Here is a 13,451-nt window from a genome sequence, read left to right as displayed (position 1 = left end):
TGAAATCACATTTTTCAAGGGAAAAATCTCTCATGTGAAAAACAGCCCTTGAAAGAAGTTAAGGGGAAAACTAAAGGCAGATTTCCTCTAGCAACCTTAACTCTGCTCCGCTGGGAATGCCAGTCTTCTGTCTCCACCATGGCTCATACTAACCCCTCCCTGCACACAACTCTACTACATCAATATCCACAAATTATGTGGCTAGGATAGGAAAGGGTAGTTTGGTAAAGGGACGTATAAATAGTGTGGCCACCTCTGGAGTGCCACCTCATGACTTGGGATGACTCTGCAGTGCCTGGCCTCCATTTCCTTCCTTGTTGCTCCTCAATAACTCCACAAAGGCTCATGTGTCCCTTCTTGGGGTCTGGCTTATTAACATATGTCAGGGTTCCTTCCCCACTCTGAACTCTGGTGTACAGGTGCAGGGACCCACATGAAAGACCCCCAAAGCTTATTTTTACCGGCTGAGGTTAAAACTTGCCAAAGGCACAGATTTCCTTCTGCCCTGGGATCACTGCCACCACCAAGTGATTTAACAAACAATTAGGGAAAGGACCACTTGGAGTCCTATTCCTCCAAAATACTCCCCCAAGCCTATACACCCCCTTTCCTGGGGAGGCTTGAGAATAATATCCTAACCAATTGGTTACAAAATGATCAAAGACCCAAACCCCTGGTTCTTGGAACCATGGAAAAAATCAGTTAGGTTCTTAAAAAGAAGGATTTTATTTTAAGAGAAAAAGGTAAAAGTATCACCTCTGTAAACTTAGGCTGGTAGTTAACCTTACAGAGTAGCAGAAAATTGAAAGAGCACAGAGGAACCCCCTCTAGCCTTAGTTTCAAAAAGTTACAACAAAACAGGGATAAACCTCCCTCTAGCAAAGGGAAAATTCACAAGTTGAGAGAACAAAGGTAAACTAATACACCTTGCCTGGTGTTAGGGGCTTATTACTTCACCTGATTACTTCCCTGGTCCTTCTCACATGAACAGAGAGCAACAATACCCAAAGTCCAAAGGTACAAACAATTTGATGTTTATTGGGGTGAACTTCCAGCAAGCATGATTCCAGTTTCCTTCCTTAGTGTCCCCCACTCCCAGCTCTGACACCACAGAGGGTTACCTGTGTCCCTGTTCCCGTTCTCCCTCTTAAGAAAACATGATTCCAATTTCCCCACCCCCATTCCCTCTTCCCATTCCCCCGTTACTTCCTGACTGACTGCAGACTTTATAGTAAAACTAGAGTTCTGCTTAGCTATACCTTAGTTTAATTTCAGTAAAATGATTTGTTAAGGGACTAACAATGACAGAACAACACAGAAATGAGGATTTCACAACCCAGCTACTGAGAAGTGAGTTCTTGCCAGACAGGATGCTATCAAACTAAGTTTCCTTTTACGTCTTCTAGCCACTTCCCTTTCTCTGGAGGTGATAGGAATACAATCCTGTCCTGATAATGCCTAGCAGCCCAATAGCATTGACAAGGTTCCTTCCCCACTCTGAACTCTAGGGTAGAGATGTGGGGACCTGCATGAAAACCTCCTAAGCTTACTTTTACCAGCTTAGGTTAAAGCTTCCCCAAGGTACAAACTATTTTACCCTTTGCCCTTGGACTTCCACTGCCACCACCAAACATTTATCTGGGTTTATTTTTATTAGGAAAGCGTCGTTTGGAAACGTCTTTCCCCCCAAAATCCTCCCAACCCTTGCACCCCACTTCCAGGGGAAGGTTTGGTAAAAATCCACACCAATTTGCATAGGTGACCACAGACCCAAACCCTTGGATCTTAGAACAATGAAAAAGCATTCAGTTTTCTTACAAGAAGACTTTTAATAGAAGTAAAAAAGAATCACCTCTGTAAAATCAGGATGGTAAATACCTTACAGGGTAATTAGATTCAAAACATAGAGAATCCCTCTAGGCCAAACCTGAAGTTACAAAAAAGACGTACAGACAGGAATATTCATTCTATTCAGCACAGATATTTTCTCAGCCATTTAAGAAATCTAATCTAACACATACCTAGCTAGATTACTGACTACGTTCTAAAACTCCATTCTGGTTCTGTCCCTAGCAAAAGCATCGCACAGACAGACACAGATGCTTTGTTTTTCTCCCTCCTGCCCGCTTTTGAAAGTATCTTGTCTCCTCATTGGTCATTTTGGTCAGGTGCCAGCGAGGTTACCTTTAGCTTCTTAACCCTTTACAGGTGAGAGGATTTTTCCTCTGGCCAGGAGGGATTTTAAAGGTGATTACCCTTCCCTTTATATTTATGACAGACTTGGAAAAGGGACGGAGATTAGGGGTATGGAACAGCTTCCATATGAGGAGAGAGAGAAAAAGACTGATATTGTTCAGATTAGAAAAGAGAGGACAAAGGCGAGATATGATAAACATCCATGAAATCATGAATGCTGTGGGGAGAGTGAACAGGGAAGTGTTATTTACCCCTTCACATAACAGAAGGACCAGGGGTCACCCAAGCTCATGGGGTAAATCAGTTGGTTGCCACTGCTTACCACCATCAAACAAATGGCACGGTGAAGAAGTTCAGTGGAACTTGGGGGCCATGATACATAAATTTGTAAATGAGCACTCCAATGATTGGGACCTAGTGTTGCAGCAGTTGCTCTTTGCCTACAGAGCTGTACCACATCCCAGTTTAGGGTTTTCACCATTTGAACTTGTATATGGCCACGAGATTAAGGGGCCATTACAGTTGGTGAAGCAGCAATGGGAGGGATTTACACCTTCTCCAGGAACTAACATTCTGGACTTTGTAACCAACCTACAAAACACCCTCCAAACCTCTCTAGCCTTTGCTAAAGAAAACCTACAGGATGCTTAAAAAGAGCAAAAAGCCTGGTATGATAAACATGCCAGAGAGCGTTCCTTCAAAGTAGGGGACCAGGTCATGGTCTTAAAGGCGCTCCAGGCCCATAAAATGGAAGCATCGTGGGAAGGGCCATTCACGGTCCAGGAGCGCGTGGGAGCTGTTAATTATCTCATAGCACTCCCCACCTCAAACTGAAAGCCTGAGGTGTACCATATTAATTCTCTAAAGCCCTTTTATTCCAGAGAATTAAAGGTTTGTCAGTTTACAGCCCAGGGAGGAGATGACGCTGAGTGGCCTGAAGGTGTCCACTACGAAGGGAAAAGTGCTGGTGGCGTGGAAGAGGTGAACCTCTCCATGACCGTTGGGCATATGCAGCAACAGCAGATCAAGGAGCTGTGCACTAGCTACGCGCCGACGTTCTCAGCCACCCGAGGACTGACTGAACGGGCATACCACTCCATTGACACAGGTAATGCTCACCCAATTAAAGTCCAACCTTACCGGGTGTCTCCTCAAGCTAAAACTGCTATAGAATGGGAGATGCAGGATATGTTACAGATGGGTATAATCCACCCCTCTGGCAGTGCATGGGGATCTCCAGTGGTTCTAGTTCCCAAACCAGATGGGGAGATATGTTTTTGCGTGGACTAAATGCTGTAACTCACCCAGACAACTATCCAATGCCACGCACAGATGAACTATTAGAGAAACTGGGACGGGCCCAGTTCATCTCTACCTTGGACTTAACCAAGGGGTACTGGCAGGTACTGCTAGATGAATCCGCCAAGGAAAGGTCAGCCTTCACCACCCATGTCGGGCTGTATGAATTTAACGTACTCCCTTTCGGGTTGTGAAATGCACCTGCCACCTTCCAAAGACTTGTAGATGGTCTCCTAGTGGGATTAGGAGACTATGCAGTCTCCGACCTTGACGATGTGGCCATATTTTCAGATTCCTGGGCAGAACACCTGGAACATCTACAAAAAGTCTTCAAGCTCATAAGGGAGGCAGGACTAACTGTTAAGGATAAGAAGTGTCAAATAGGCCTAAACAGAGTGACTTACCTTGGACACCAGGTGGGTCAAGGAACTATCAACCCCCTACAGGCCAAAGTGGATGCTATCCAAAAGTGGCCTCTCCCAAAGTCAAAGAAACAGTTCAATCCTTCTTAGGCTTGGCCGGTTATTACAGGCGATTTGTACCGCAATACAGCCAAATCGCCACCCCACTGACAGACCTAAACAGAAGAAAGAGCCAAATGCCGTTCAGAGGACCGAAGAGTGTCAGAAGGCCTTTAGCCAGCTTAAAGCAACACTCATGTCTGACCCTGTACTAAGGGCCCCAGACTTTGACAAACCGTTCCTAGTAACCACAGATGCGTCCGAGCGCGGTGTAGGAGCAGTTTTAATGGAGGAAGGAGCGGATCAAGAATTCCATCCTGTCGTGTTTCTCAGCAAGAAGCTGTCTGAGAGGGAAGGCAACTGGTCAGTCAGTAAAAAAGAAGGTTATGCCATTTTCTATGCTCTGTAAAAGCTACGCCCATATGTCTGGGGACAGCGTTTCCACCTGCAAACCGACCATGCTGTGCTACAGTGGCTTCATACCGCCATGGGAAATAACAAAAAACGTATTCGGTGGAGTTTAGATCTCCAAGATTTTGATTTCAACATCCAACACATCTCAGGAGCTTCTAACAAAGTGGCTGATGCACTGTCCCGTGAAAGTTTCCCAGAATCAACTGGTTAAAATCATCCTTGAGATGTGGAAAATATTTTTAGTCTTTATATACTTGTTAGTAGATTTAGAGGTGCATGTGTCTTATTAACTCTGTTTTCTCCTAGAGCTCCAGAATGAAATCCCAGAAAGCGTTTCACCCTATCTGTGATTTGGGGGGCGTGTCATAAATATAAAGGGAAGGGTAAACACCTTTAAAATCCCTCCTGGCCAGAGGAAAAACCCTTTCACCTGTAAAAGGCTAAGAAGCTAGGATAACCTCGCTGGCAGCTGACCAAAATGACCAATGAGGAGACAAGATATTTTCAAAGCTGGAGGGGGGCCGGGCGAGAAACAAAGATTCTCTGTGTGTGTGTGTGATGTTTTTGCCAGGAACAGAAAAGGAATGGAGTCTTAGAACTTCGTAAGTAATCTGGCTAGATATGCGTTAGATTCTGTTTTGTTTAAATGGCTGAGAAAATAAGCTGTGCTGAATGGAATGTATATTCCTGTTTTTGTGTCTTTTTGTAACTTAAGGTTTTGCCTAGAGGGATTCTCTATTGTTTGAATCTGATTACCTTGTAAGGTATTTACCATCCTGATTTTACAGAGGTGATTCTTTTACTTTTTCTTCTCTTAAAATTCTTCTTTTAAGAACCTGATTACTTTTTTCATTGTTCTAAGATCCAAGGGTTTGGGTCTGTGTTCACTGATGCAAATTGGTGAGGATTTTTATCAAGCATTCCCCAGGAATGGGGATGTAGGGTTTGGGGAGGATTTTGGGGGGAAAGACGTTTCCAAGAGGGCTCTTTCCCAATTATATATTTGTTAGACACTTGGTGGTGTCAGCAAAAAAGTCCAAGGCTAAAAGGTAAAATAGTTTGTACCTTGGGGAAGTTTTAACCTAAGCTGATAAAAGTAAGCTTTAGGGGTCTTCATGCAGGTTCCCACTTCTGTATCCTAGAGGTCAGAGTGGAGAAGGAACCTTTACAGGGTGACAGGGCATGGATCACTTGATGATAACCTGTCTGTTCATTCCCTTTGGGGTACCTGCCATTGGCCACAGAGAGGACAGGATACTGCGCTTGATGGACCTTTGGCCTGACCCAGTATGGCCATTCTTATTGTCATATGTTCTTAGAGCATAGAGCCCCCTGAACATTGAAAGAGACAGGACATCACACCCCTCTGTTCTCCCAGTCCCCCTATCACTCACCCTCATGTCCCCTCTTCCCACTGTCCCACCCCTCCTCATCTCCTGACCCCCAACTCATCTCCTACCCACCCACCCTTTCTGTCCCCCACTCCATAATCACCCCTCCCCTTGCTGCCCCGAAAAGCCTTCTCCCCAGTTCCCACCCCCATCATCCTCCCCTCCCAGCAGGTAAGTGCATTTCAGAAATTGGTTCATCACCTTCTAAATATTCTGTGGTACCCAGGTGATTTCCCCACAATTCAAAACCCTCAGACAGAGCCAGGTACCTCCTTATTCTTAGGTTCAGATTTCAGCTCAGGGTTAGATCTGAACTCAAAGTGCCCAGATGGCATGCGGGTTTGTCAGCCACTACTGGACATTCCCCCTTCAGGGACTCACAGCCGGTGAGCCAGAGGTAGCTGTCAACCAGCTCATCCTCTCTCCATACACGTGCACAGCGTAATCCATTTGGCACGATTCCAAGCACTTTGAAGGCTGAAAGGCCTAACTGAGAGCTAAACCCTTTGGCTAATAACACTATCGCTTTATTTCCTCCAAAGAGCTGGTGAGTGGCCCTTGAATACTGGAAATGCTCCCTGCTGTGAGGATCTGAGCCCTGGTTTGATCTCTGTCTGGGCACAATAAATGAGCACCAAAACACATCAACGTTAAGAAAGTTAGAAGTCACTTCTTTCCAGTCGTTGGGGCTGATTCCCTCTCACTCACCCTGATGTAAATCAGGAGTAACTCCATTGGACTCAATGGGGCTGATTTCTCCCTGACTCACCCCAGGGTAAGTCCATGGTGTTCCAATGGAGTATGTCTGGTCTCAGGAAGAGGAGATTCAAGTCCTTTGACTCCAGCCCCTGCTGAGGTGTGGCCCTTTTCTGTGTGGTCCTGGGCCCTTCAATCCCAAATCCCCTGGGGCACAGCCCTTGTCTATGAGATGTTGGGACCCTCAATCCCAGAATCCCCTGGGGCATGGCCCTTTTTTATGGGGTGCTCTGCCCTCCAGCCCCCCACTGACCATAGTGTCTCCTTCCCCACTTTTCTATCCCTCTGCCCCCTGCTGCAAACCCCGTACCTGGTGAATCTCAAGGAGAACCCGCTGATACCAGAGTGCCTGCTGTACCACGTCAAGTACGGCATGACTCGGTACCAGGAGCGGGGCATGCTGGGGTGGGGGTGTCCAGTGCCCTGGGTCTGACTGGGGCCAGCAACGGATGCTGCGTCACGCACAGCCTGGAACAATTGGGGTGGCATGGGGAGATCTGCCCACAATGCAGCAGCTGCAGCATTGTCTGCCTGAGTCTGAAAAAAGCCTGAGATAATGGCTCTGGGAGAGGGGAACTGCCCCAGGCATCTCCATGGGGTTTGAACTCCCAGCCCCACTGCTCTGGAGCACCCCACCAACCCCACCCCAGCAGGGGGCTCTCTGTGCAGGGGGAGGGGAAGAGCACAGCAGTCCCGACCCCCTCACCCAAGCACACACCCTGGCTGCGGAGGTAAGGACTGGGGGGATCATGACTGCCCCCTGCCTGTCTGTGGGCACCTAGCTGATCCCAAGGGATTGGGGGAGAGTCACCTGCTCCTCTTCTGGGACAGAGCAGGGTTCCATGCCATTGGCCCAGCCTCTCTTTGAAGCCTTCCCCCAACCCCATGCATGCCCCTGGAGTGTCTGAACCCAGCCCTGAGAGTCAGCAGAGCTTTATGGGATGAAATGTGCCTCTTTCCACAGGCTCCTGGGAACAGGTCGGCTCAGAGCTGTGACTCTTGGAGGGACCAGCACCAGCTGCTGAAGAGGGAGGGAGAGGAACCCCCCAGTGGACAATTCTGCACTGACCTCTGTGTCAGGGATGTTCCCTGTGAGTTAATGGCTGGCTGGAGACCTACACCATGGCAGTTTAATTCATTCTCTGATCTAATGTAACCATGAAGGCTCTGGTGATCCATGCCAATGTCTCACCCCGCTGGTCATTTTATCTCAGCAATCCCTTGTGGCAGTGAGTTCCCCAGCTTAGCTGTGTGCTGGTTGGCACTGGGCAGAGGCCACCCTGAAAATACTGTTCAGAAAAGCGGCTGGGCCAGGCAGAGGAAGGAGGAGAGTGGGGAAGGAAGGAAGTGGTGTCCAGGGCTTGCCAATGGGGAGAAGGAGGAGAGAATGGGCAGGTATTTGGAGCCAGGGGTGAGTGTAGTTCCCTGGGCCTGGGGCCATGTCAGGGGAGTGGGGCTGAGCAGAGGAGAGGACTGATGGTAGAAGAGGGGACTGGTGGGCAGAGGGGTTAAACAGGGATCTCTGAGGAAGCTGAGTCAGGAACTCTGGGTGGGGAATTGGCTCTTGGCCATGGAAGGGGGAAATCTCAAAGAACAAGGGCTGAGAGGGTCTGTGGGGTGGGGGTTGTGAGAGGGGTGGGAGAAGATTAAGGGCTGTGGGTGTTTGCTTGGGGGTCTGGGCTGAGTGAGGGAGAGGGAGGGAAACACTCAGGGTCTAGAGCAGGGGTTGTCAAACTCGGGGTCAGGACCCCTCAGGGAGTTACGAGGTTATTACATGCGGGGTCGCGAGCTGTCAGCCTGCACCCCAAACCCTGCTTTGCATCCAGCATTTATAATGGTGTTAAATCTATAAAAAAGTGTTTTTAATTTCTAAGGGGGTGGGGGTCATACTCAGAGACTTGCTAGTTGAAAGGGGTCAGCAGTACAAAAGTTTGAGAACCACTGGTCTAGGGTACGATGGGTTCATTGGGTGAATCATGGATCATCTCTAACCAAAAGTTTCTTTTTGAATTTTTGATCCAGTCTCAATGATTATCCCCCAGATTTTGGTAGAGAGAGGCACAGAGAGTTGAGGTAACATAGCTGCATAGCTGGGCTTAGATCACAGGAATTCTTAGCATCTTGAGCTCCTTTCTCTAGATGCCTGGCTGTCAGAGGTGAAAGTAAGCCGGTCCGGTCCGGCATACCAGCAAGAGCCCGTACACCGGACCGGACCGGCTTCCCCAGGCTGGCGATTTAAAGGGCCTGGGGCTCCCAGCAGTGGACCTCAGGCTTTGTTCTGATCCAAAAACACTGCACGGTTAATTTATCCATGACACTGCTCCTTTGCCAATCCCAGGCACGATTTTCTGAAATTCAGGAGAAGCCCAGGCCTTGGAAGTTAATGAGAGAGACAGGGCCAGGATTACAAAGGGGTTTAGGTACCTAAAGAAGGAGATAGCTGCCTATTGGGATTTACAAGAGCATCTAAGCAGGTTACACTCCTTACTCCCACTGAATGACCATGGGACTTAGCCACCGAGCTCATTTCGGAGCATTGATAAATTCCCATTGGTGCCTGTCTCCATCTTTGTGATCCTGGCCCACAGATAATACAGATGCTGGGCTGGAATCAGGGAATGCTGGGGGAGATCATAGGCCCCATGCTATGTGAGGGTCGGACTGGAGGGACAGAATGGCTCTTTTCCCTTCATCAGCTAGGCATCTCTGCACTTGCCTCTGGGCCTCTGCTGCTGAGCTGTGCAGGGCTCCAGGGAGTGAGTCCCACCCGCCCTTAGGAAATAGACATGAATAAATTACCTTCCTGCAGCATCAGTCCTTTAATGCCAGTGACGCTCAACGCCAGCTACACACAGCTCATCTGCAGAGAGCAACAGGAATGAGTCTAGTTCTGGCAGTGCAGTCTCAAAATGAAGGGGGAAAGAATTCTCAGATGCATGTGCTTTTCGCTTCCAGATTCTGGTACATAGATAGATATTGACCAAAGAATCGTAGTGCTGGATGACTGATTGGATCATACATTGGGGAAAAATCCACAAAGATCAGCACAGTAAGTTTGCTTTTTCAATTAACTAGGTTTGGGGATGAACATACAGGGAAAATTAAGAGGATAAATATGAATTACAATCTGAACTCGTTAAGACTTTTACTCTCAAATTAATCAGATGCCTACTGCTGATTAAATTTTTCCACCCTTCAGGAAAATTTTGACTTTTCACTGAAAACCCCAAATCCATTTCCCCCCCCCCCTCAGTTTTTGCAAATGAAAACTTTCTGCTGAAAAGGGGATTTTTTTAATCAAAAAAACAAAAATGTTTGGGTTTTGAGTTTTCAGTTTCTTTAGTGAACAATCCAAAAATGTTTGGAGAAAAGCAGACAGATTCTGAGATTTGTTGTTGTTTAGCTGAAAACCCAGTCTTGATTAAAAAGAACAAAGCTGAAAATTTCCAACCAGCCTTAAACTTCAAATAAATTGGAGAACATTAATATTGCCTGATAAACCCTTAATTTCAAACCATTTATTCTATTGCATCTGTGTAATTACTCTTTCAAAGGGCTAGTTGCGAGGAGGTAACAACTGAATAACCAGTAAAGCTGACAGCTCACAGACTCTGTTTTATACAGACTAGCCCCTTTCAACCCTGGGTTAGAGTTGAGCCAAGTAGACAAACCCTGTCTATCCTGACCCGTTCAAGAACATACGGGAGCTCATTGCGAATAGAAGTCAGAGCTCCTGTCCTAGCTTCACACTGCTGCTGGCTGAGTATACTTGGTGTCAATGGGTGTGCAGAACTTACACATAAGAAGACATGGGGCTATGTTTCCACAGGTATTTTGACACCTAGTGGGACTTTCAGAAGCACCTAGGAGCTTATAACTCGTTGATTTCAAGGGGTGTTGAGGGCCCTGATGCTTTTGAGAATCCCACTAGGTGCATCAATACCTTTAAAAATCTGCCCCCCGTCCCCTCTCCAAAAGCCCTTACAGTCCTAGTAGACATGGCAGAGAATGGGAGGGAGGGGAAACTGAGGCAGAAAGAGGGGTAATGACTGGCCCAAGGTCACACAGCAGGTCACTGGCAGAGACAGGAGTAGAGCGCAAGTGTTCTGGCGACCTCTGCACCGCACAGCACAGAGTAAATGATACAACATAGTGATGACGGAGCGATGCTGCTAATCCATTGTAACACGCAGGCCAAAGTGCAGCTGGGAGTTGGTGCCATAAATCAATTTGGAAGCAGGCAGCTGGCCGTCTAGGCAGAGAGCTTGGGGTAGAAAAATCAGGGATGAGCTGCTACTTCTGATGCTGGGTGAGTGTACCTGGGAATCAGACTGCGTTTAACAAGCCACATCTTGGGCCAAATCCTCAGATGGGGTAAAGTAATGAAGCTCCATTGACTTTAAAGGATCTGACCCAATTTACAATAGTGTGATAACATGACTGACTGATTGTCAGAGGTGAGGAGCACTACCAACACCTAGTCATTGGAAGTGTGAGTTCTGTGCACCTTTGACATTCATATAATGAGATATTAGAGAAAGGGGAATCAGGGCAATTCCCTCTGTTGCTCTCATCCTGACCATGGTCCTTCTCATTCCCCCTGCAGCCATCACACAGTGTACTGAGGAAGAAAATGTCCAACCAAACCACCATGACCGAATTCCTTCTCCTGGGATTCTCTGATGTTCCAGAACTGCAGATTTTACACTTTGTGGTGTTTCTAGTGCTTTACCTGATATCCCTGCTTCCGAACCTTCTCATCGTCACAGCCATAGCCCTTGACCGCCACCTTCACACCCCCATGTACTTCTTCTTGATGAATCTGTCCATCCTAGACCTTGGCTCCATCTCTGCCACCATCCCCAAATCCATGGCCAACTCCCTCATGAACACAAGATCGATTTCTTATTCTGGATGTGTTGCCCAAGTCTTTCTCGTCGTCTTCTTCACTTCAGCAGATTTTGCCACACTGACCATCATGGCGTACGACCGATACATTGCCATCTGCCAACCACTGAACTATGAGACAGTGATGAACAGAAGAGCTTGTGTCCAAATGGCAGCCAGTGCCTTGATCAGTGTTCTTCTCTACTCTGCAGTGCACACTGGAAACACCTTTGTAATATCCTTCTGTGGAGGCAACATGGTGGATCAGTTCTTCTGTGAAGTCCCCCAGCTACTCAAGCTCGCTTGCTCTGATTCAGACCTCAGTGAAGTTGGGTTTCTCATCTTTAGTGTGTGCTTAGCCTCAAGCTGCTTTATTTTCATAATTGTGTCGTATGTTCAGATCTTCACCACAGTGCTGAGAATCCCCTCTGAGCAGGGCAGGCATAAAGCCTTCTCCACCTGCCTCCCTCACCTCATTGTGGTCTCCTTGTTTATTTGCACGGGGATCTTTGCCTACTTGAAACCCACCTCCAGCTCAACCTCAGGTCTGGATCTCGTGGTGGCTGTTCTCTATTCTGTGTTGCCACCAATGATGAATCCGATCATCTACGGCATGAGGAACAAGGAGCTCAAAGGTGCACTGAATAAACTGATAGTTTGGAGGTTATTCTCTAAGAATAAAATGTCCTTATTTCTTCTTCAGTAACAATTTCATTCTATGTTTCTTTATAAATATAATCATCTGATGACATTATCGCCTGCATGAGAAAATACTGTGCAATCTGTTTATGCAGAATTGGGTATTTACACTAGGAATAATCCAGACAAACATGACTCAGAAAAATGGAGTTACTATAGGTTTAGACCAATGTAAATAAGAACAGAATCTATCTATCATATACTGCTACCCATCACCATACTATCTGAGCACCTTGCCCATAAAATCAGTAGCCAAAGCAAAGTCCATAGTGAGATCTCTGGCTCTTCTTGTTTTTGGGGATAAAATCTCTGATTGAGGTATCAATGCATTTGTTCTTTCTGCTTTTTGTTTGTTTGTTTGTTTGTCAGATTTTTGGCATTATTTTTGGCTTACCTGGTTGGTTGGTGGCTTGTTTTGTTTCTTTGTTCCAGGAAGTTGTGGAGATGGGAAAGCCTGGGGAGATGGTGAGTGTCTGGTTTGACAGGATTTTCAATGTTTGTCCTCTCTTGGAAGTGCCACTATGTCATCTCTTTGATGGGGTTTTCTGAGCGAGCTGAAGGTTCGCTCCCCACAATGATAAAAGGGTGCAAAAGAGGTTTCTGCTTGGCTGAGTTCCTGATGAAATGATTATGTATCGACTGTTGGGGTATTATTGTATTATTAATGATGTTAGAGAAATAACAATCTCAGGTAGGCATCTTTTCTATTATTTTTACCTATTGAATATGTAAAAACGGTGTCATTCTTGCTATGGTGAAAAGGGTGTTTTGAAGAGAAACTTTTTCCAGAGTTTCCTAAAGAAAACCTGACACAGGATAATGAGGTCAGATTTGTATTCCATGGAAGCCACTAGAGTTTAGCCCATCACTTCAAGGAGATCAGGATTTGGCCTATATACACAAGGCCAATAGCCTATATACACAAGGATTCAGATTTGGCTGACAGCACCCTGAAGACAGTGAGTGTGACAGAGAGGTCAGGGTCAGATTTCCCAACTCAGCTAGACCAGCACCAATGCAGAGTAGACCCAATGACATCACACGTTTACTACTGATGCGGTTCTGGCCCAAAGTCACTGGGCAGCACTCAGTAGTGACATGAACACTGGTGTAAGCTTCTTGTCTGGGGTCATTTTGTTCTAACCTTGGTGTAAGAGGAAAAGGGCCATCACTTGCACTGATCTGGTGTTCCATACGCCTTCCCGTGTCGATCTACTCACATCCAAACTGAGAAAGGATCTCAGAAGCTGGCCAGGTATTAGTATTAGGAGATCATCTTTGTGCATGGTTGTGTACACTACATCTATGACAGAGAAAAGCAGAGTATGTGATTAGATAGAGAGACAGA

At 46.7% G+C, this 13,451-nt stretch overlaps 1 protein-coding gene and 1 pseudogene across 1 annotated transcript in view; both read left to right on the top strand.

The window, feature by feature from the left end:
- Positions 1-9,486, top strand: part of LOC119567689 (tripartite motif-containing protein 15-like) — a 25,265-nt gene extending 15,779 nt beyond the window's left edge. Inside the window, exons 4-5 of the mRNA XM_043528528.1 lie at positions 7,482-7,608; positions 9,473-9,486. Coding sequence (XP_043384463.1) covers positions 7,482-7,608; positions 9,473-9,486 — 141 coding nt within the window. The remainder of the gene's footprint in view (positions 1-7,481; positions 7,609-9,472) is intronic.
- Positions 9,270-13,451, top strand: LOC102942422 (annotated as a pseudogene).

This window comes from Chelonia mydas, chromosome 14, assembly GCF_015237465.2.
Source record: "Chelonia mydas isolate rCheMyd1 chromosome 14, rCheMyd1.pri.v2, whole genome shotgun sequence".
Taxonomy (NCBI): domain Eukaryota; kingdom Metazoa; phylum Chordata; order Testudines; family Cheloniidae; genus Chelonia; species Chelonia mydas.
The sequence above is the reverse complement of the archived record's forward strand: the minus strand, read 5'-3'. Positions and strand labels throughout refer to the sequence as shown.